The following is a 22,626-nucleotide window of genomic DNA, read 5'->3' as shown; positions in this document are numbered from 1 at the left end:
CAGGGAAGTCTTAAAAGGCTCAGTTAAGTGATTTCAAGAAAACATGTAGCAGACTCACAAAATCTCTTAATGCCTAAATCACTTTCCATTCAAAACTCTTAAACCATCTATTTTGTGCGAAGAAGTTGTTCAACTAAAGGAATGTCTGTTACACTAAAACAAAACAAAACAAAAATCAGGGTTTCAGTGAATATCCTGACACACATGTCACTTTACACACATGCAAATCTATCCAGAGCCTAAATGTCTAGTAGTGGCGTCACTTTCCATTATGAGTGAGGCCTCACTGAACTCCATGGATGCTGACAATCACGTCCTGCTCTTCCCCACAGTTCCACCCAACTTTTTGAACTTTATCCACTACTAGATGAAAGATGGAATCTCACAAATCTTCATTGCTTTTACAGGTGAAGCTGAACCACTTTTCACATTAAGGAGTATTCTGTACTTCCTTTTCTGGAGTTCATGTCCTCTGCCCACTTACAACTGACCTGGGAAAGTAGGTTCCGAGACCATAGAAAATAGGGTGGTAGGGAGGCTGTGGTTCTTTTATTCCAAGCTGATCTGACAGGAGAACAAGCATATCAGAGCTTCCCTCTAGTTCACTGCTGCTGACCATGAACTTGGCCTGAGAGGTCTATCTTTTTTTTTTGTATTTTTCTGAAGTTGGAAACAGGAAGGCAGTAAGACAAGACTTCCGCATGTGCCCTACTGGGATCCACCCGGCATGCCCACCAGGGGGCGATGCTCTGCCCATCTGGGGCGTTGCTCTGTTGCAACCAGGGCCATTCTAGCGCCTGAGGGAGAGGCTGTGGAGCCATCCTCAGCGCCCAGGCCAACTTTGCTCCAATGGAGCCTTGGCTACGGGAGGGGAAGAGAGAGACAGAGAGGAAGGAGAGGGGGAGGGGTGGAGAAGCAGATGGGCGCCTCTCCTGTGTGCCCTGGCCAGGAATCAAACCTGGGACTCCTGCACGCCAGGCTGATGCTCTACCACTGAGCCAACCGGCCAGGGCGAGAGGTCTATCTTATATTTTACTACAGTTAGCCTTGCTTTAAAAAAAAGAAAAAGAGCCTGACCTGTGGTGGCGCAGTGGATAAAGCGTCGACCTGGAAATGCTGAGGTCGCCGGTTCGAAACCCTGGGCTTGCCTGGTCAAGGCACATATGGGAGTTGATGCTTCCAGCTCCTCCCCCCTTCTCTCTCTCCTCTCTCTCTCTCTCTCTCTCTCCCTCTCTCCTCTCTAAAATGAATGAATAAAATAAAAAAAAATTAAAAAAAAAATTAAAAAAAAGAAAAAGAAAAAGGATTCTTTGACACCAATTCTGCACAGTCCCTTCTGGCTCTAAATCTTATAACTCTAAGATTCAAACATGTTACTTTCCCACAACAAAAAGTGGACAAGTTCCCTGATGTACATGAAAACATGCTCAGCTCTCGCCTCTTACCTGGAGCTCCTGCGGATCTGAGTGTGCCCAGAAGGGGGCCATGGTGCACTTGGTCTTCCCCTCAGGGTCCATTTCAATGTCCCACCAGGAGAGAACCACCTGAGCTCGGCCCGATGCCAGAGGTTCAAACTGCCTGCTATGGCAGGTTGCTGAGCTACTGACTGGCTTGCTGAAGTCCACACTGAGGAAGAATATTCAGGAACTTAAGCACATTTTAAGCTCACACTCTCCATTTTTAAGTTTTTATGATGACCTCACCAGTAATGAGACTTGTTTGCAATGGATTCCTGCTATCAGAGGCAGGTAACATCAGCCGGTTGTTTTCCACTCAAAAAGAGAACTTCCAGACTGATTAGTGGTGGCACAGTGGATAGAACATCAACCTGGGACACTGAGGTCCCAGGTTCAAAACCCCAAAGTCACTAGCTTGAGCACAGGCTCACCAGCTCAACTGTGGGGTCACCGGCTTGAACATAGGATCATTAACATAAGCACATGGTCACTGGCTTGAGCCCAAAGGTTGCTGGCATGAGCAAGGGGTCACTGGCTTCGTTGGAGCCCCCCAAAGGCATGTATGAGAAGCAATCAATGAACAACTAAGGTGCCACAATTATAAGTTGATGCTTCTCATCTTTCTTAAAAAAAAAAAAAAAAAAAAAGAACTTCCAAAGACACCAATTCTACCAAATGTCTCAAAGTGCCATCACCCAGGTTGCTCCCTGGTACCTGAACATAGGCAGCACGTCACTGAGGACAGTGAAGTCAGTGGGTGACACCTGATTCAGCTGAATGTCATAGACAGAGGGTGCACCAGGACATCTCTCCAGTTCCGAGGGTGGGAGGATGACCTGCTCGCCAGTGTCGGTCTGAACGCGAATGGGAAAGAGTTTGTTCCATGACCACATCCTTCTGGACTCCACCAGTTGCGCATAGACGGTTGCTCTATGAGGCACGGCCTCACAATTTTCCTAAGTTTATATAAAAAATAAATAAATAAACTAGGCACAGTGACCTACATTAATTTCAACTGAACAAAAGAGGGATATTCCTTAATATTAGGCTAGTTCATTAACATCTAACACCTTACTACTATTAGCATAATCAACTATTTGCAGTCCAATGCCTTTGGGGAAAAAGAACCCTAGATTTGAAAAAGGATTATTTGTGACTGACCAGTGGTGGCACAGTGGATAGAGAATCAACGCTGAGGTCTCAGGTTCAAAACCCCAAGGTCGCCGGCTTGAGCGCAGGCTCATCAGCTTGAGCATGGATTCATCTGGCTTGAGTGTGCGATCATCGACATGACCCCATGATCACTGGCTTAAAGCCCAAGGTCACTGGCTTGAGCAAGGGGTCACTGGCTTCGCTGAAGCCCCCCAATCAAGGTACATATGAGAAGCAATCAATGAACAACTAAAGTGCCACAATTATGATTTGATGCTTCTCATCTCTCACCCTTCCTGTCTCTCACTAAAAGAATAAATAAATAAATAAGGGTTACATGTTATGCCTAAAATGATTTATGTCAGATAAGTTCCTAGCTCTCTGACATTCTTAAATAACTTCAAAAATAAACCTTAATTGCCATTATGCTGATTAACTCCCACACAGACTTTGAAGTAAGAGTCCAATTCTTCCTGCTAAGCACTAATTCTGGCACTGGACTCAGAGCTTTCCTTCAGGGCAGCTCTTGCCCAGACTCCAGAACCCTCTTCTCACACAAATGGACAAGTGTCCACCCTCAATTAGCCTGCCCTCCAGACCTCACCAGGCACTGCCAACCACTCTCCTCGCTTGGCTTTGGCTGCAGTCCCTCATTCAGTTTTCCTCCTATCTCATTCATTCACCGACACCTTCTACATACCAGGCACTAGGGGCCCAGCTGTGAAGAGGCGGCTCACAGCTGCTACCATGTAGAAATGACAAGCACTGGGATTCTCTACCTCAGCACTAGTGACCTCTTGGGCCAGAAGATCCTTTGTTGCAGGGACAGTAGAATATTTAGCAATACCCCGGGCCTCTACCCATAAGATAATAGCAGCACCCCCTTGCTCAGTTGTGATCCAGACACGGTCTGGATGAGAAGTGCCGCTCTAGCTGGACTCTCACTCCCTCTGCCCATCCCTCACATAGGACACGCCCCAGAGACCTGTCTGGTGTGGACACGTTTTTTCTCTCCACATAAAATAGTAACTTCAATCACCCCGGCTTCATTTACCAAATACCATGTATCTAAAGGCCATTTGGTCCCTTCTCCCTGGCTGACCCTCAGACAACTCAAACCCTGTCTAAACCAGACAAATCCAACTCCACTCATTTCTCACCTTCACAGGCCAGGTCCTCTCATACTTCCAATTGACAGGCAGCACCACCATCCAATCCAGTCACCCCAGCCCTAACCCCTGGCATCATCCTCAATGCCTCCCATCTAAGTAATTACCAAGCCCTGACCACCTTCATCCTCCCTGAGTCTACCTCTCCACACCCATTTCTATAGCTTTACCTGAGGCACACCTCAGTCCAGCACCTGGATGAGTCCAACCACCTTTCTGCCTCTGGTCTTGTTCCCCAACGGCTTTCTACCTGCTGCCTGCAAACGCAGCCCCTTGCTAAGCACTGTTCAGTGGTGCCATGCTGCCTTCTGGAGGATAGCAGCCCTTCTTGGTCTAGCCCTGCCCAGCATGCCACCCATCTCTCTAACCCCGCCTCCCACACTACACACAATCCAAACTACTTGCAGGATCGCGGTGCCACTGCACCAGTTCACCTTCACGCTTTTGTTTATGCTGATCGCCTCTGCTGTAAATAGCCCCACACCTGCCAGCCAACAACTGATCACTCTTCAAGACTAATTCAGCTCAAGTGTCACCTTCTTCAACCCTCTTCCTTCCTCCAACCAGAGCGGGCAGGCTTTCACCCCACTGGCCACCATCAGTGCACAACTCAAACTGTACTATGATAACTTGCTCACCTACCTGCCTCCCCATCAGCTTACCTTCATATTCTTGGTATCCAAAAAAGGGACTGGCAAAATGAAGGTGCTCAATAAATGTGTTTTCTAAGATCAATCCCGGGTCAACACCACATGGACTATCTGTTAGACATGCCAGCATCCTAGTTCCATGACATCCAAAGAGACAGGAAGAGTCAGGGCAATGGAAGCTTTCGTGTGCCAGCCCTAACTCCTTCACACTCACACACAGGGTGGGCAGATGGGTGATCAGAGTGGACAGTGCATACCTGGCCGCACAGGCCAGCTGAGACAGGAAACTGAGGGTAGCTATCTGCCTACTGTTTCAATCTGATGAATTAGAAAAAGACAAATTGGGCAACATTAACATAAATTCTAAATATACTTGTCCTCTGTTTCAGGGATATAGCTAGTTCATAGTTTTCAAATGGAGTTAAAGAAGTTGTTACTACTGAAGTTACTAGAAAAGGGTTTTACTCTTAGGAAACAATGAGACATCCCACAAAGTGTGTGGATCTACAGAACAATCAAAATCACACGCTAACCCTGTGAATAATGTGAACTCTGGTCCTGACTGTCCTGGGAGGAGACCTCTTCCTTACTTCGAGGGAACCAAGAACCCCCAAAGAGGGGTCTGGCTGGGACGGTTTCACCCCACAGGGCAGGTGCTGGCAGAAGCAGCAGACACACTCCCCTGGCTGGCCTTCGCCTCTGGGGCTCCAACTCCAGTTCGCGTCCATACAAAAGTAAAACTAACATCTATAAAATATTATTTTCAATATGTCTCTCTTTTCAAAGAAACTATCAAAGATTAGCACTACCCAAACCCCCTCGCCTGTATGTCTGGCCTTCAAGGCCTCCTACCATCCTCTCTGTTCTCTGCCATTAGGTCACAGCGCCCCAGGGTGATGCTCTCAGAGACCCATGAAACAGGACCCTATACCTGCTACTCTCTCCTCAGTGCCTTTCCCAATTCCATCCTCTCCACATGCCTCTTTGACCTTTTCTCGCAGTCCTAAATCATGTCTGCGGTTCTTCTGTCAGCCTCTCCAATCAGCGCCTCCATTCTCGCCATCACTGACTAGTGTGGGTTAGAGCAACAGGGTGTCTTATACTTCTCCCAAGACCAAAACACTTTTATACACAGGTGATACTCAAAGAATGTTTGCTGAATTGAACTGAATTTGAAAATTGTTTGCTTTCAGAAGGGGAGGAGGAGAGATAAGAAGCATCAACTTATAGTTGCATCACTTTGTTTGATTGCTTCTCATACAGGCCTTGCCCAGGGGACTCAAGCTGAGCCAGTGACCCCTTGCTCAAGCCAGGGACCTTGGGATCATGTTGATGATCCTGTGCTCAAGCTGGTGACCCCACACCAAGCTGGCAAGCTTGTACTAAAGCCGACAAGCCTGCACTGGCGATCTTAGAGTTTCAAACCAGACCCTCTGTGTCCCGGGTCAACGCTTTATCCACTGTGACACCACTAGTAAGGCTGGAGATAGTTTCTGGCTTTTTTACTCTAACCTACTAAGACTTGGCATTTAAGAGGCACAGAGTCAAAATAAAGAATTGAGAGCCCTGGCTGGTTGGCTCAGCAGTGGAGCCAACCTGGCGTGTGGAAGTCCTGGGTTTGATTCCCGGCCAGCACCCATCTGCTTCTCCACCCTTCCCCCTCTCCTTTCTATCTCTCCTTCCCCTCTCGCAGCCAAGGCTCCATGGGAGCAAAGTTGGCCTGGGCGCTGAGGACGGCTCCATGGCCTCCACCTCAGGCACTAGAATGGCTCTGGTTGTAGTGGAGCAACGTCCCAGATGGGCAGAGCATCGCCCCCTGGTGGGCATGCCGGGTGGAACCTGGTCAGGTGCATGCGGGAGTCTGTCTGGTCCTGCCCCCTTGCTTCTCACTTTGGAAAAATACAAAATAAATAAATAAATGAATGAATCGAGGGGAGCACTCAGGTACATGGAGAAGTACTGAGGGCTTGGGCTGTAAAGAGCATGGTGTATGGGTTTCCCTACCTGCACAAGATGCCTGTGAGCATGCTCATAGGAAGGCAGTGCTCCCTCCCCAATAAGTTCCGTGTCAAATAGCTCTGTGATCAGGATGTTGGCACGACATGGCATGTCACCATCTGAGAAACGTAAGGAAGCAGAGTCATAAGGAAGCAACATATAAAAAAAATACTAACAGCAAATGGATGCAAGATAAAAATTATAAGTCATTAAATTGAAAACACATATAAATGTTAATTTATTAGAAGTGTCATGCCTCAACTAACTTTGCAATAGTTTAGCAAAAAAAAAAAATTAAAAAAAAATCCACATACATGTATGTATCTCAAAATGTTAACTATTGGTCTTTTTTTAAAAGATTTTATTTATTGACTTTAGAGAGAAGAGAGAGAAGGAGAAGAGGGGGCAGAGCAGGAAGCATCAATTTGGTAATAGTTACTTCTTGTATGTGCCCTGACCAGGCAAGCCCAAGGTTTCACACTGGCGACTTCAGTATTCCAGGTCAGTGCTTCATCCACTGCACCGCCACAGGTCAGGCACTACTGGTAAGTCTTGGTTAAGGGAATATGGAGGTTCACTGTACTATTACTCTTTCAACTTTTCTGTATATAAATTAACAATTAAACTATTAATTATTAAATTAGTAAATTTATTTGAAAAGCAAAAACTAAATGCTGATACTTCACATATTTCCAGGCTACAGACAGGAAGAGAAAACTAAAGCAAGAAAGAGAGGCTGACTGAATCCATTGATAACCAGGGTTCAGAATCCCCAGTTCCTTACACTAAATTCCTCCGAATTAAGTTCATTTCTTGCTACAAAACAATTCCCCAAATAGAAGTTGTTTGGGAAAGTAGGGTTATAGAGGATCTCTCTATTAACTCCATTTTCTAAACCGCTGTAATGTAATGTAATGTTACTTCTACAGTTAAAATTTTTAATGAGCCGCCCTGGCCGGTTGGCTCAGCAGTAAGAGCGTCGGCCTAGCGTGCGGAGGACCCGGGTTCGATTCCCGGCCAGGGCACACAGGAGAAGCGCCCATTTGCTTCTCCACCCCTCCGCCGCACTTTCCTCTCTGTCTCTCTCTTCCCCTCCCGCAGCTAAGGCTCCATTGGAGCAGAGATGGCCCGGGTGCTGGGCATGGCTCTGTGGCCTCTGCCTCAGGCGCTAGAGTGGCTCTGGTCGCAATATGGCGATGCCCAGGATGGGCAGAACATCGCCCCCTGGGAGGCAGAGCACCGCCCCTGGTGGGCGTGCCGGGTGGATCCTGGTCGGGCACATGCGGAGTCTGTCTGACTGTCTCTCCCTGTTTCCAGCTTCAGAAAAATGAAAAAAAAAAAAAAATTTTTTAATGAGCCAAGAGACAAAACAGGTTTTGAAAGGAGAACAGGCATCGTGGAGAATTAACTAAACACTCCTAATGGCTCATGGATTACAATTTGAAAAGCCCACTCGTCTTCCTACAGAGAAGACAAGTCTCACTGATGATGCAAAGAAAGAAGCACTAAAGTGGTTCAAAAAATGGTGCAGCAGAGAGCCTGAACCCTGAGTCATGGAGACCTGGGCTTTGAGCCTGCTTTCTAGCCTTGAACCCTCAGTGCTGACCATCAGTCACGTCTTAAGTGGGGGTAATGAGATCTGCTCCACGCAGCAGTGGTTAGGTGCTAGCAAAGGTAAAAACTGTCCACTTCCTATGAAGTACCCTTGTGCTCAATGGCAATATGCCGTGAAAGGAGGCTAAGATGAAACTTCCGTCCCCTGGCAAAGAGATTACCCTCCCGAGTGGCCCTGCCCATCTTCTCTGATATCATGCCAAACTCCAACTGAAATACACTGTCCAAATTCTGCCAATCATACCCCACTCCATGCACCACTTCTCCCTCTGATGTTTCCACCTCTATGAATGGCATCATCAGTCACAAAGCCAGAAACCTGGGCACCGTTTACTAGCTCCAGGAGAGTAGGCACCCTGACTGGTCTGTCCACCCCTGTACCCCACTGCCTAGAACAAGACCTAGCACCCAGTAACAGTCAGCAAGCATTAGCTGAATTTTTTATTCCTTCCTGTCAACACCCTACATCCAATCAATCCCCAAGCCCTGACAAAGCTACCTCATGAATAATTTTCAAGCTAATTATGTAACTTAAAATGATTTATTGCCCAATTTTTATTCAAATAAATAAAGTTTTATGATCCAGTGAATTTCAACAGACACTCTTGAGAGCTTGGCATCTAGCATGTGGGTGCTAATGTGGAAGGGTGCTCAGGGGTGCGGTGAGAGCCTGAGGAGGGTGCTTACCCGGTGCCCGTAAGTCTTACCCAGTGACTGCATGGGTGGGCCCAGGCCTCCAGTCACATGCCTCAGCGTGGTGCCTATCCATCTCTGGGAAACAGGCAACAAACTCAGATGCTATTTTTAAAAAGGTCTGAGAACAGAACCTTGGAAAACACGCATTTGGGGGAGAAAGAAAGCTGTGAGATGTCGCTGAGGCCTGGCAAGAGAGGTCCCAGGGAGACTAGACGGCAGCAGTACCAAAGCTGCAGTGTTTGAGGGGGAAAGCAGAGGGAGGACCATCAGCCTTGGGGATAGGAAAGCCACCTGTAAAGTTGAGGGAGTGGGAACAAAGTCCCATTTACAAGGGGCTAAGGAACAAGCAAAGTTGACAATCTACCCACTAAACAAAAATTACTGGTCTTTCATGCCAAGCAGATAGATGCAAGCTAGTATATTAAATAATTAATAAAACCACACAATCCATGAGCTCAGGATGTTTCCGTTCTGTAGGAATAGACATTAAATACATAATTACATAATGATTTCATTATTGCAGTGATAAGTGCTACAAAGAAAAAGTATTGTATTAAGGAATCATGTAAGGGGTCTGGCCTAAGGCAGGGTGTGTGTGAACAACAGGGAGCCTGGAAGAGGTCACAGTGTCACGGACAGAGTGACATGGCAAAGGCTACTCTTCAGGTTAGTCTCTGTTCTGTCAAGACAGACAAACTTTATCACACAACATAATCAACAGTTCAAATGCCATAGAGACATTCACTTGAAACCTATGTACTCTTATTGATCAATATTACCCCATTAAATTTAATTTCTAAGTTAAAAATAAAAACTTTAAAAATTAAATGATTTGACCTCTGGCCAAAATTAACTGGGATCAGACTTATCTATCCACTGTAATCAACTAGAACACCAGACAAAATATATGAAACAAGTGTTTTCAGATGTTGAACAAGAGGCAACACACACACACACACACACACACCAGCAATACAGCTTGTTCCCCAGGAAAAGAAACCAACCAAGTGGCCCCTACTACTGCTCTGGCTTTCAGCCAGCGGGCTCTTTCTAACCAGGGTGCAGGAGTGAGAGAGCAAGCAGAGCACAGCACTCCTGCTGAGTTAAGGAGAAAGCAACTGGAGTTCAGGGAAGTGGAAATAGCTGGGATTTGCAGGGAAGAGAACCAGAGAGGAAGTTACACTGGAAAGGGCTTCAGAAATCTGCACAGGGCTCCCTGTAGGTCTCTTGTTGAATGTATTCACACACACAGCGTAAGACTCAAGAAGGCCGGGTAAAAATAACCATGTAGCTATATGGTAAACAATTTCTGAGTTGCCTGACCTTTGGTGGCGCAGTGGATAAAGTGTCAACCTGGAAACACTGAGGTTGCCGGTTCGAAACCCTGGGCTGGCCTGGTCAAGGCGCATATGGGAGTTGATGCTTCCTGCTCCTCCCCCCTTCTCTCTCTCTCTCTCTCTCTCTCCTCTCTATAATGAATAAATAAAATCTAAAAAAAAAATTTTATAAAAAAAAAACAATTTCTGAGTTCACAGAGGACTGGGAAACACTACAGGTCTGATCAGCCAGCATGCAGGCACTGAGCAGAGACCCTAGAAAGGTCATGTCTTACTAGTATGGCTAAGGTAGCTTTAGAGCAGTGGCTCTCAACAAAGGACAATTTTGTCTCCATCCTCCACCATGGGACATTTGGCAACGTCTGGAGACATTTTGGGGTAGCACAAATGGGGAAGGAGGTGCTACTGACCTCTACTGGTTAGAGGCCATGGATAAACATCCTACAATGTGTAGCATAACTCCCTATCCCCTCAAAAGAATTATCAGACCCAAAATGTCAACAGTGCTGCTGGTGAGAAAACATGACTTAAAGCTACTCTAACCCTGCTTCAACAAACCTCAAAAACAAGCCTTGAAAGGATCAAACTGACCTGCAAGTAACCCAATTGCATGCCAGATGAAGCTTTTAAAGGAAGACAACAAAATCCAGCACTTAGCAATGCAAAAGTCCCACTATACACAGCATCCAAATAAAAACTGCTAGATATGCCAAGAAAGAAAATGTTACCCAGAACTAGGATAACAGAATAAACCCCTAAAAGACAGAGATTTCAGAGATTAAAAACATCCAATACCAGTAATGAAAAGTTAACTAGATCTGCTTAACATCAGATAAGACACCACATAGAAAGGATCAGTGAACCTAAAGACCTATCCAAGACTTAAACGTGTCCATCAATAGGTGAAAGGGCAAACAAATTATAGTATGGCCACAAATGAAGAGCTGCTTAGCAACAGAAGAGAATGAATTCTCAATACACAGAACAATGGGTCAAAATCTTAAGAGCAATATGCAACAGAAAAGAATGCAGGAACAAAAAATATACACTGATTCGCCCTGGCCGGTTGGCTCAGCGGTAGAGTGTCGGCCTAGCGTGCAGAGGACCCGGGTTTGATTCCCGGCCAGGGCACACAGGAGAAGCGCCCATTTGCTTCTCTACCCTTCCACCGCGCCTTCCTCTCTGTCTCTCTCTTCCCCTCCCGCAGCCAAGGCTCCAGTGGAGCAAGGATGGCCCGGGCGCTGGGGATGGCTCTGTGGCCTCTGCCCCATGCGCTAGAGTGGCTCTGGTCACAACATGGCGACGCCCAGGATGGGCAGAGCATCACCCCCTGGTGGGCAGAGCGTCGCCCCTGGTGGGCGTGCCGGGTGGATCCCGGTCGGGCGCATGCGGGAGTCTGTCTGACTGTCTCTCCCTGTTTCCAGCTTCAGAAAAATGCAAAAAAAAAAAAAAAATACACTGATTCCACTTACTCAAAATTCTAGAAAAGGCAGATCTAATTTATATTGAAGAAAGCAGATCTGTCTGACCAGTGGTAGTGCAGTGGATAGAGCGTCAACATACAATGTTGAGGTTGCCGGTTCAAAACCCTGGGCTTGCCTGGTCAAGGCACATATGGGAGTTGATGATTCCTACTCCTCCCCTCCTTATCTTTCTCTCTCTCTCTCTAATATAAGTAAATAAAATCTTGTAAAAAAAAAAGAAGAAAGCAGATCAGTAGGTGCCTCAGACCAAGGGCTATGGGAGGAATTGATGCAAATGGTACTGAAGAATCTCTTTAGGCATGATGGAGATATTCTATTATCTTGATTATGGTGGTTTTATAAGTGTATTTAAATTTGTCAAAACTCATAAAACTATACACTTAAAATAAGTGCATTAACCATATGTAATTTAGACCTCAATAATGTTGATTAAAAATGGAATGGCTGTTGTCTGACCAGGCGTTGGCACAGTGAATAGAGCATCAAACTGGGATGCAAAGGATTCAGGTTCAAAACTCCGAGATGCCGGCTAAAGTGCGAGCTCATTCGGCTTGAGCACAGGGTTGCTGGCTTGAGTGTGGGATCATAGACATGACTTCATGGTCACTGGCTTGAGCCCAAAGGTCGCTGGCTTGAAGTCCAAGGTTGCTGGCTTGAGCCCAGGTTCACTAGCTTGAGCAAGGGGTCACTTGCTCTGCTGTAGCCCCCTACCCTTGGTCAAGGCACATATGAGAAAGCAATCATTGAACAACTAAGGTGCTGTAACCAAGAATTGATGCTTCTCGTCACTCTCCCTTCCTGTCTGTCTGTCCCTGGCTGTCCCTCTGACTCTCTCTGTCTCTGTCAATAGATAGATAGATAGATAGATAGATAGATAGATAGATAATAAAAATGGGATGGGTGTCATCTAATATGCCAAGGTTGTGGATTTAATCCCCACAGGGCACATATAAGAATTAACTAGTAATTTCTGGCCAGGGCACACAGGAGAAGCGCCCATTTGCTTCTCCACCCCTCCCCCTCTCCTTCCTCTCTGTCTCTCTCTTCCCCTCCTGCAGTGAGGCTCCATTGGAGCAAAGATGGCCCGGGCGCTGGGGATGGCTCCTTGGCCTCTGCCCCAGGCGCTAAAGTGGCTCTGGTCACAACAGAGCGACCCCCCCCCAGAGGGGCAGAGCGTCGCCCCTTGGTGGGTGTGCCGGGTGGATCCCGGTCGGGCGCATGCGGGAGTCTGACTGTCTCTCCCCGTTTCCAGCTTCAGAAAAATACAAAAAAAAAAAACAACCTCTCAAATGATGGGCTACTTATGTAATTTGGATATACTTTTCTTGCTACCTCCCCTGCTCCTTCTCTCCTTCTCTCTTTTCTCTCCTTCTTCCCTTTTCTCTCTCACACCTCTCCTTTCCCTTCTTCTTTCCTTTCTCTTCAGAAGAGATTCCCTGTTTCTTTCTTTCTTTTTTTAAGAGTCCCTGACTTTTGCAATGTTGTGTTGACAGGAAAAGTAAAGAAACCTAAAGTTTGCACATTTTTTATTCTTTTTTCATGGCCTGAACCCCAGGATTAATTTTCTTTTAACGACTCACACCATCACAGTTTAAAAAAAAAAAAGAAAGAAAGAAATTTAAGAATTAACTAGTAAATGTATAAATGGATGGAACTAATCGATGTTTCTCTCTCTCCCTTCTCTATCTAAAACCAATAAATTTTTCAACATTAATAAAAATAATCAGATAATGATTTGTGCATTCTTTTGTATGTGTTTCTTTTTTTTGTATGACAGAGACAGAGAGAGGGACAGACAGACAGGAAGGGAGAGAGATGAGAAGCATCAATTCTTCATTGCAGCTCCTTAGTTGTTCAGATTGCTTTCTCATATGTGCCTTGACAGGGGGAGCGCCAACAGAGTGAGTGACCCCTTGCTCAAGCCAGCGACCATGGGGTCATGTCTATGACTCCATACTCAAGCCAGCGACACAGTGCTCAAACCGGTTACCTTGAAATTTCAAACCTGGATTCTCTGCGTCCCAGTCTGATGCTCTATCCATTGTGCCACCACCTGGTTAGGCATGTGTATCATGTTTTAAAAATAAATAAAAGGGACACTCCCTCTTTTGTGCATGTTTCAGATTCTCCATAAAAGTTTGTTTATGAACGGGAGAAAAATGCTGACTTTCGGTGATGCCTCATACTAAAACACTGCACTTTTAACAACTGGAGTGATACCCACAACCTGACCCCAGAAGCTTCTTTCACAAATCTTCCCACTGTGCTCTCCAGGGATCAATGGCATTGTGTGAAATTTTAGAAATCCAGTTCAAACTCCTAGACTACGGAAAATATTCTGGAAACGCGGAGAGATTGTGCTATGGCGGCAAATCCCTCACGTCAGATGCTGAAGCAAGATGTCAGAACTAAGCAAAACTCTTTCAGCTTAGTTCAGCTCTTTCAGCTGTCTACTTAGTTTCACTCCGTCTGATAAAGTTTGAGAAACTCACAGAGAGCTGAGCCACACAAGAATTCCAACTTGCTTAAAGCAAAAGAAGGTTTTGTTTGCATCAGAGCTATTGCTCTGGTTTGCTCATTGCTGATGTGTTTTTAGATAACAGAGAAATAAACTAGTAGAGAAGCAAAGTGCTTATACTCAGACCCATGGAGAGACCGTGTATCTCTGCAATTACCTGAATACATTTATTCCAGTTAACTTGAATAAGCCTTTTCCACCCTCTCAGAAAATCAAGTAAAGCTATCAACACAGTAAGTATTGATCTTACCTGGCCCCACGGTCACCTCCGTAGAATGCTTGTTAATAACCTTAATCTTATGACTGAAGCCATTTTTCTCCACAATCTTCACAGCAGCATCAGCCATAGGCTTAAAAACCTAGAAATAAAAGCCAAAACCCAAGAAAAATAAGCAATTTAATAACATCCTAACACCTGTGATGAACAAGATGTTCCTTGATTGTAGTTCTAAGATTTGAAGTAAAAGAGGACTACATTACAGAATTTCCTTCCAAATATACAAAATACAAAATAATAACTTTGTCACTATTCAAGATGTAGGCGAAATCTTTCTTTGGGCCTACTTAATTGAAATAAACAGGACTTCATCTGTGTAACTTCAATACTTTATTCACCAGATGTCTGTCATGAAAATGAATACAAAGGAATGAGATTCCGCTGGGTTTAACTTGCTGCTAGGAGTCCCCAGACACAGGGGGAATGCAAGGAATCCCAAGGAGGTTGCACTACCCAGTAAGGACAGCAGGTGTCAGTGCCATGCTAGAGGGAGCTAGAAGACTAGTCTCACAAAACTGTGATCTGTGACTTGGGACAGTAAGACTGTTAAAAGTAAAACCTACCTGTAAGCAAAACTGTCCCAAATCTACAATGCTGGAGGATACCACCTATATTTTCTTATGGTATTCAAGGCCCTCCATAATATAAACAACCTTGCTTTCCCCACCCTCACCGTTCCTCCAACCCTATTTCCTCCCACAAGTGATGCTCCAGCCACACTCACTGTTCCTAGGCAAACCTGAGTCTTCACTGCCCTAGCCCCACCCGCCAAGCAAACCCAACGTCTCAGGGCAGCACAAAAAAAACCCTCTCCAGAAGTCTTTCCTGAACCCTTCGCATGGCAGTAAACATAAGCCCCTCCCAATTCCTACAATTTAGATCAGTAGTTTTTTTTTTGTTTGTTTTTTTAATTTATTTTAGAGAGGAGAGGGAGAGACAGAGAGGAGAGACAGAGAGAGAGAAGTGGGGGAGGAGCAGGAAGCATCAACTCCCATATGTGCCTTGACCAGGCAAGCCCAGGGTTTCGAACCGGCGACCTCAGCATTTCCAGGTCGACGCTTCATCCACTGCGCCACCACAGGTCAGGCACAATCAGTAGTTTTTGACTGCTGGTCTGCAAAAAGAGTTACCCACCCTGATTTGATTATAAACTAATTTAGATTATACAGCTCCGGCCACATTAGAGTATAAAACATACAGCCACACAAAGAAGGAAAATACAACAACCTGATAAAGTGACTGGTCACAATGACAAGATTTCCTTTTTTTTTTTAAGTCTTTATGCATTTTCTACCATGAACACATACTTTTTTTTTTAAACTAGAATCAAGGGGAAATGATATACAGTATTCTTTTGTAAAGAACACCTGTGAACTCAGCTAGGGAAAAAAATCTTCACAATCTGTTGCACATTATTTCTAGGATCTGGCTTAATATGTAGTCTAAGGAACTCACACCCTCAGTTCTCACCAATCACTCTGCCTCCTCCCCAAAAGTACCATGAGCTCACATATCCCCTAAGGTCCTCCCACCTCCTGACATAGCTCATCTTGTCCACTGAGCCTTCAGGATCTGACCATTCATCACCTCCCTCTCCTTAGCCACCAAAAACTCAAGATCTCACCCAAAATAATGCCTGGAATGGACCCTAAAGTTGGCTTCCCAACATCATTCTGTATCCTCCCCTGCTACTCAAATCACTTTGGAACCTCCTTTCAATTGGTGCATCTGTCTGGTCTAAGGGCAACTGAATCCTTCTTGATGAAGATAGGGAAGTTAAGTGGGATTTAACCTTATTCTGTCCAATGACACCCAAGGACAAGTTTGCTAGATATTCCTAGGAAAGCTCTTGGTTTTAAAAAGGGAAACATGCCTGACCAGGCGGTGGCACAGTGAATTGAGCATCGGATTGGGACGCGGAGGACCCAGGTTTGAAACCCCAAGGTTGCTGGCTTGAGCGTGGGATCAACTGGCTTAGACGTGAGCTCATCCAACTTGAGCATGGGCTCATCAGCCTGAGCATGGGGTTGCTGGCTTGAGTCCAGGGTCGCTAGGCACATATGAGAAAGCAATCAGTAAACAACTAAAGTGCTGCAACAAAGAACTGATGCTTCTCATCTCTCTCCCTTCCTGTCTGTCTGTCCTTCTCTCTGACTCTCCCTCTGTCTCTGTCAAAAAAAAAAAGGGAAAATGTGAGGAAGCCAGGACCATGCTTTGTTTTCAAGGCATTTACCAAAGGAATCACAGGCTAGACCAGTTAAATGAGATGGAAAAACCCTAGAGCATAGTTCTATCAGTTCTGTTGAAAAACATGTTCTCACTTGATTTCTAATCAGCAGTCCACAATATTTACCACACCCAACCGGAATGCATTCTTTCCCACAAGAAAGCATCTTCCTCAGAGGTCTTCTTACTAGTCTATGGCTTTGTTGCACTCTCAGATACTTTCATTAGAAAACATACACTCTCTCTCTCTCTCTCTCTCTCTCTTTCACACACACACACACACACACACACACACACACACACACACACAAACACACATGCATACCCTCCTATAGAAGCTACCACTGTGGACAGAGCTCCATAATTAGGACCCAGAAAACCAAGGCTCCAATTCTAGCTTTCCAGGTTATTAACTGTGAAACTTTAGAGTAAGACTTGGACCTCTCATCTTAGCTCCTTCATCGGTAAATAATAATAAAATCTACTTCAAGTTATCAATGCAATCGTCCTAAAACAGATTTCTTTGTATGTGCTCAAAAACCTTGAGAACTCCCCAAAAGGCAGAGAAGTGGTCCTTAATTCTTTTCATGAAATCCTGCGACATTTAATTGTACAGTCACATACACGTTCGCACATACAAACAAGTCTCGGAACTTTCACGGAGACCTGAAGCCTGTTATTCTTATCTCGGGTTAAGAACACTTAACTCAAGGCCTGGCCTGTGGTGGTGATAGATGAAGCATCGTCCTGGAATGCTGGGAGCACGCATCTGAAACCTGTCAGAGCACATACAAGAAGCAACTACTACAAGCTGATGCTTCCCACTCTCCCCCCCTTCCCTATCTCTCGCTCTCTCCTCTCTTTAAAATCAGTAAATAAAATTAGAGAAAAAAAAGAAGCCTGGCCTGTGGTGGCGCAGTAGATAAACTGTCAACTTGGAACACTGAGGTCGCCAGTTCGAAACCCTGGGCTTGCCTGGTCAAGGCACATACAACAAGCGACCAATGAACAGCTAGAGTGAAGCAACTACTTCTCGTTCTCCACCTTCCTCTCTCTGTAAAATCAATAAATAAAATCTTTAAAAAAGTGGATTTAAAAAAAACAAAACACTTAACTCAAGATTAGAGTTAAAACTCTTTTCTTTTAAAGATATCTTTTTCTTTCTTTTTAAAAAAAATTTTTACATTGATTGGAGAAAGAGAGAAACATCAACTTATTGTTCCACTTATTTGTTGCATTTAGTTGTATACTCATTGATTGTTTCTCATATGTGCCCTGACCAGGGTTTGAAACCGCAAACTCGGTGTACTGAGACAACACTATCCACTGACCCACCTGGCCAGAGCTAGAGTTAAAACTCTTTACTGTGGCACTTTCGTCCTCCACAATCTGGCTACAATCTACTTTTCTGGGTTTTTCTACCATGACACCCTTTGCCAAGACTCTGGATGACTTTGTTCCCCAAACACACCATGGAATTCCCTAGCTGAAAATGCCCACCTTTCTAGACCGTGACCATGAGGGCATGCTGTGGAGAAGGTGGGGTAAGCAGCTGAAAGGAGTCTTGGGGCCCTGGCCAGTTGGCTCAGCAGTAGAACGTCGGCCTAGCGTGCAGGAGTCCCGGGTTCAATTCCCAGCCAGGGCACACAGGAGAAGCACCCATCTGCTTCTCCACCCCTCCCCCTCTCCTTCCTCTCTGTCTCTCTCTTCCCCTCCTGCAGCCAAGGCTCCACTGGAGCAAAGATGGCCCAGATGCTGAGGATGGCTCTGTGGCCTCTGCCTCAGGCGCTAGAATGGCTCTGGATGCGACAGAGTGATGTCTCAGAGGGGCAGAGCATCACCCCCTGGTGGGCATGCCGGGTGGATCCCGGTCAGGCGCATGCGGGAGTCTGTCTGACTGCCTCCCCGTTTCCAGCTTCAGAAAAATGAAAAAAAAAAAAAAGAAAGGAGTCTTGGGAGAACAGTCTGGGGAGTGCTGACTTCTGAACTTTACATGAAAAAGCAAAAAACTCCCACCCTGGGTAAGTCACTGTTATTTTGGGACTTTGCTATTTACAACTCAATTACCAAATGAACCAAATTTTGTCCCCTCTCCCAAAGCTCAGAAGAACATACACCAAAATCATAAACTTTGAGTTAACACACTAATTTTATTTCATATTTAACAAAGATATGTATTATTTGCATTATCAGAAAGATAACTGATAGATATATGAATTTACCACAACTCCAACTGCTCTTTTGTTGTTCCACCTGGCTGCCTGACCTCACCCTTACTGGACTATCGCCCCTGAGGCAGAGGAATTCCAAGAAGCTGGTCAACCTGCCCCAAGAAGGAGCATTCCAGAAAGCTGAAATTCTAAAACCGTAAAAGGGAACATACCAGAACTTTTGACTCAGTACCCCTTCAGGCGCTCCCAAACACTATATAACTCACCCCTAGTTTGTAACCGACGCTCTTCTCCCCGGGAAGAAGTACCCGGTAGGGTTCCTTTCTTCCTTTCAATAAGGCCTGCTACTCTGGTCTTTTTGGACTCCCATGGATTCCAACATTTGGTGCTGAAACCCCGGACAGGGTACTAACTACCTGGACGATCCCTCTTTGCCGTCCAAACTTACAACCAGGGAAGCAATGGGCAGCGGCAGCTCGTCCGGGGCTTACTCCCTGATTCTGTTTGGACATGTAATTGCAGGTTGATTGGCCGGCAGTCTAACCCTGTCCCGAACCCCTGCTGGACCAGAAGGTAAGGAGTTTCTCCCTTCCCCTTCCCCGGTCGGCTTCTCTTTGCCACAAAATTTTCTCTGGTTGGATGGTTTTCTCTGACACGCCTCAGGTTTTGAGGGGTTTGACTTTCAGTCTCAGCAGACTGCACGAAAGACTAGGCGCCTAGCCAAACCTCTCCACTCTCTCTCTCTAGGAACTCCCTGACAGGTGGTGACGACCTCTATCAGGGACGACTCCCCCACACAGAGATTTCTCCTCTTGGGACAGTGACAAAAGGCAGGGACGCCTCTTCTTACTCACCTGTCTCCACTATGGGCTCCTCAGAGTCTAAGCCTTCCGATCAGATCCCTCTAGGATGTCTCATAAAAAACCTCACTAAGGCCTGACCTGTGGTGGCGCAGTGGATAAAGCGTCGACCTGGAACACTGAGGTCGCCGGTTCGAAACCCTGGGCTTGCCTGGTCAAGGCACATATGGGAGTTGATGCTTCCTGCTCCTCCCCCTTCTCTCCCCCTCTCTCTCTCTCTCTCTAAAAATCAATAAATAAAATATTAAAAAAAAAAAAAGATTAAAAAAAAATTCTCTTAAAAAAAAACAAAACACCTCACTAAGTTGGGCCTCTCTGACCTTAAGCCAAAAAAACTCATTTTCTTCTGTAACATGGCCCCAATACAAATTAGACAATGACTCCCATTGGCCTGAAAATGGGACATTCAATTACAATATCCTAAGAGATCTTGACAATTACTGCCACTGGACAGGGAAGGCATCAGAAATTCCTTACGTGCAGGCTTCCTTTTACTTTCGCTCCTGTCCTTAATTCCTGTGCCACTTGTTCTACACGCAGGTAAGGCCAAAGAAACCTTACCTAAAACCTTCACTCCTAATCTTTCCTTCTCTGCAGACTCCCAACTCTCTCTCCCTCCTGCCTGACCCCCGGGGATACCCCTTTCTCGAGACCCCTCTCTAAATCTCTTTCGCTTGAGTCTCTTCCGTCCAGAAAGCCCCCTCTCTTCCCTTCGCTGAATCCTCTTTCTCATTCACCTGCAAATACCATTCTCTCTTCTCCTCCCCTGCTGGCGAAGGGCCCCTCCCTTCTCCATTTTGTTCTTAAACTCCTCCTCCCCCCTCACAGGCTGAAGTAATTTGTCTCCTTTTTTGTCAGAAATATCTCTAGTATAAGTTTAATTGAAACAAGTAAAGCACGCTCATTTAAATTCCTTAACTCATAATTTGTAAAATCTTTGTTTAATGTGTAACTGTGTCTGTTTCTAAGGCCTTAAACCAATAATTACCCACCTCTTAAACCAGGCTTACTCATCCCCACAGACTCTCCCTGCAATACTCCCATCCTTCCTGTTCAAAAACCTTCAGGGGCTTATCACTTCGTACAAGCCTTACATCTAATCAATGAGGCAATAATTCCCCTCCATCCAGTAGTCCCTAATCTCTACAAGTTACTGTCACACATTCCCTCAAACACCACTCACTTCAGAGTCCTAGACCTCAAGAATGCCTTCTTTGCCATTCCTCTACACCCTGACTCTTACTTTCTGTTTACCTTTATTTAAACTGACCCAGACACTAATGCAGCCCAGCAACTTACATGAACTATTTTACCCCAAAGGATCAAAAACAGCCCACACTTGTTTGGGCAGGCACTAGCTCAGGATTTAGCAGAAAGCAATCTCAAAACTAGTACTCTCTTACAATATGTAGATGACCTACTCCTCTGCAGCCCCCCCCCCCGCCCCGCCTGCCTCAAGGAGACACACCACCATCCTTCTTAACTTCCTCACCATGAAAGGATATCGTGCCTTCTCAGCTAAGGCTCAACTTCACTCTTAGTCCATAGTCTATCTGGGCATCACCTTAACCCCTACCACCTGAGGTCTCACCCTAGAGCTAACTCAGACCCTCCGCAGTCTCCAGCCACCTACCACTGCAGACCAAATCCTTTCTTTCCTTAGTCTAGTAGGCTTCTTTAGACACTGGATTCCCAATTTTGCTCTCTTAGTCAAGTCCCTCAGTGGCTTTTAAGGTCTATAATGACCAAGGAAGTAACAGAAAAGGCAAATAAGGCCCAAAAGAAGTCAGGAAATACCAGCTTTTGGCATACACTCTTAAAGGCTCCAGCGCCCTAAAGGGCTTCATAGGATTCCAGCAGGGCCCTGCTCCAGAGTGGAAAGAAAGGTCATTAAATTGAAACCTGCCAGGCTTCCCGGCCCTACTGGTTTACACATCATTGCTGTGGAAAGAAGGACACGAGAAGGTAAGCTTCCCCCTTGCTCCACAGAGGGAGGGTTCAGTCTCTTCTAGCCCTGCTCCAGCTACCTATGACCTGACCTTGCCTAGCATGCTGGGAATTGCCACTGAAGGCCCAAGGACATCATTCATGAGCCTAAGGTATTTCTTCCAAGTAGCAGATAAGCTAATCTCATTTCCTGTAAACACAAGGGCCATCTACTATGCCTTGCCTGAATATTTGAGTTTTATTCATCCCTCAAAGATCTCTACTGTGGGTATTGACAGTCTGATTTTGTTGCTTTATTTAATGTATAGTGTCTCCATTATTCCTCCTGTCTCAATGCCCCATACCTATTATAGGCTGGGACCTGCTGCTAATTCCAGCTAGAAGCAGTAGTCACTAGGAATTAAACTCTAACTGCAAAGTGTAGAAATGTAACCACCCTTTCCCTAAGTACTTGCAGGATTTACAGGTTACTCAGCAAACTGTTCAAAGACTGTCCAAAAGGCACATCCAGCAGTACATCACCCAAGGACTGAATTTCACGCGGACAGGTCCACACACTGTGATCCTGACAACTCCCACTGCTGCTAAGGGCGACTCTTTCCTTCAACCTGACCATATGGAGCTCAGAAACAGAGAAACGAAACTGACCCCTTGTCCTTCTAGTCTCTATTCACCTCTCAACCTGCCTCAACCAATCAGGTGCTTTCTACTCATGTAGGACCAACACCTATATGTGTCTCCCTACTAATTGGACAGAAACCTGTACCCTAATCTATCTCACCCCAAATATCAACCTAATCCGACCTCATGAGCCTCTTCCAGTTCCTAGTACACTACCCATCAATCTAAGGACTAAACGAGCTATACAGGTAATTCTTCTCCTTGTTGCTTTGAGAATTTCTATAAAAGTAGGTCTAGGGGCAGGGGGACTGGCCACTTCCCTGTCTTATTCCTACTCTCTCTCTCTCTCTCTCTCTCTCTGAAGCCCAGCGAATTCGTAAACATGGAATCAGTGGTTTCACACAAACTGGGTGTCTTGACTATTGCCTTTTATTAGTCCACTGACTCTC

General features: G+C 45.6%; 1 protein-coding gene across 5 annotated transcripts in view; it reads right to left on the bottom strand.

The window, feature by feature from the left end:
- PRMT7 (protein arginine methyltransferase 7) overlaps window positions 1–22,626 on the bottom strand; it is a 59,490-nt gene that overhangs the window by 15,681 nt on the left and 21,183 nt on the right. For all 5 annotated transcript variants that reach the window (XM_066243495.1, XM_066243496.1, XM_066243493.1 and 2 more), the window contains 4 exons: window positions 14,326–14,434; window positions 6,433–6,545; window positions 2,172–2,413; window positions 1,446–1,626 (listed from right to left, as the gene is read on the bottom strand). In XM_066243495.1, the coding sequence (XP_066099592.1) occupies window positions 1,446–1,626; window positions 2,172–2,413; window positions 6,433–6,545; window positions 14,326–14,434 (645 nt within the window). The remainder of the gene's footprint in view (window positions 1–1,445; window positions 1,627–2,171; window positions 2,414–6,432; window positions 6,546–14,325; window positions 14,435–22,626) is intronic.

The sequence above is a fragment of the Saccopteryx bilineata genome, chromosome 9, assembly GCF_036850765.1.
Source record: "Saccopteryx bilineata isolate mSacBil1 chromosome 9, mSacBil1_pri_phased_curated, whole genome shotgun sequence".
Classification (NCBI taxonomy): domain Eukaryota; kingdom Metazoa; phylum Chordata; class Mammalia; order Chiroptera; family Emballonuridae; genus Saccopteryx; species Saccopteryx bilineata.
Note: the sequence above shows the minus strand (reverse complement) of the source record. Positions and strands in the feature narration are given on the sequence as shown.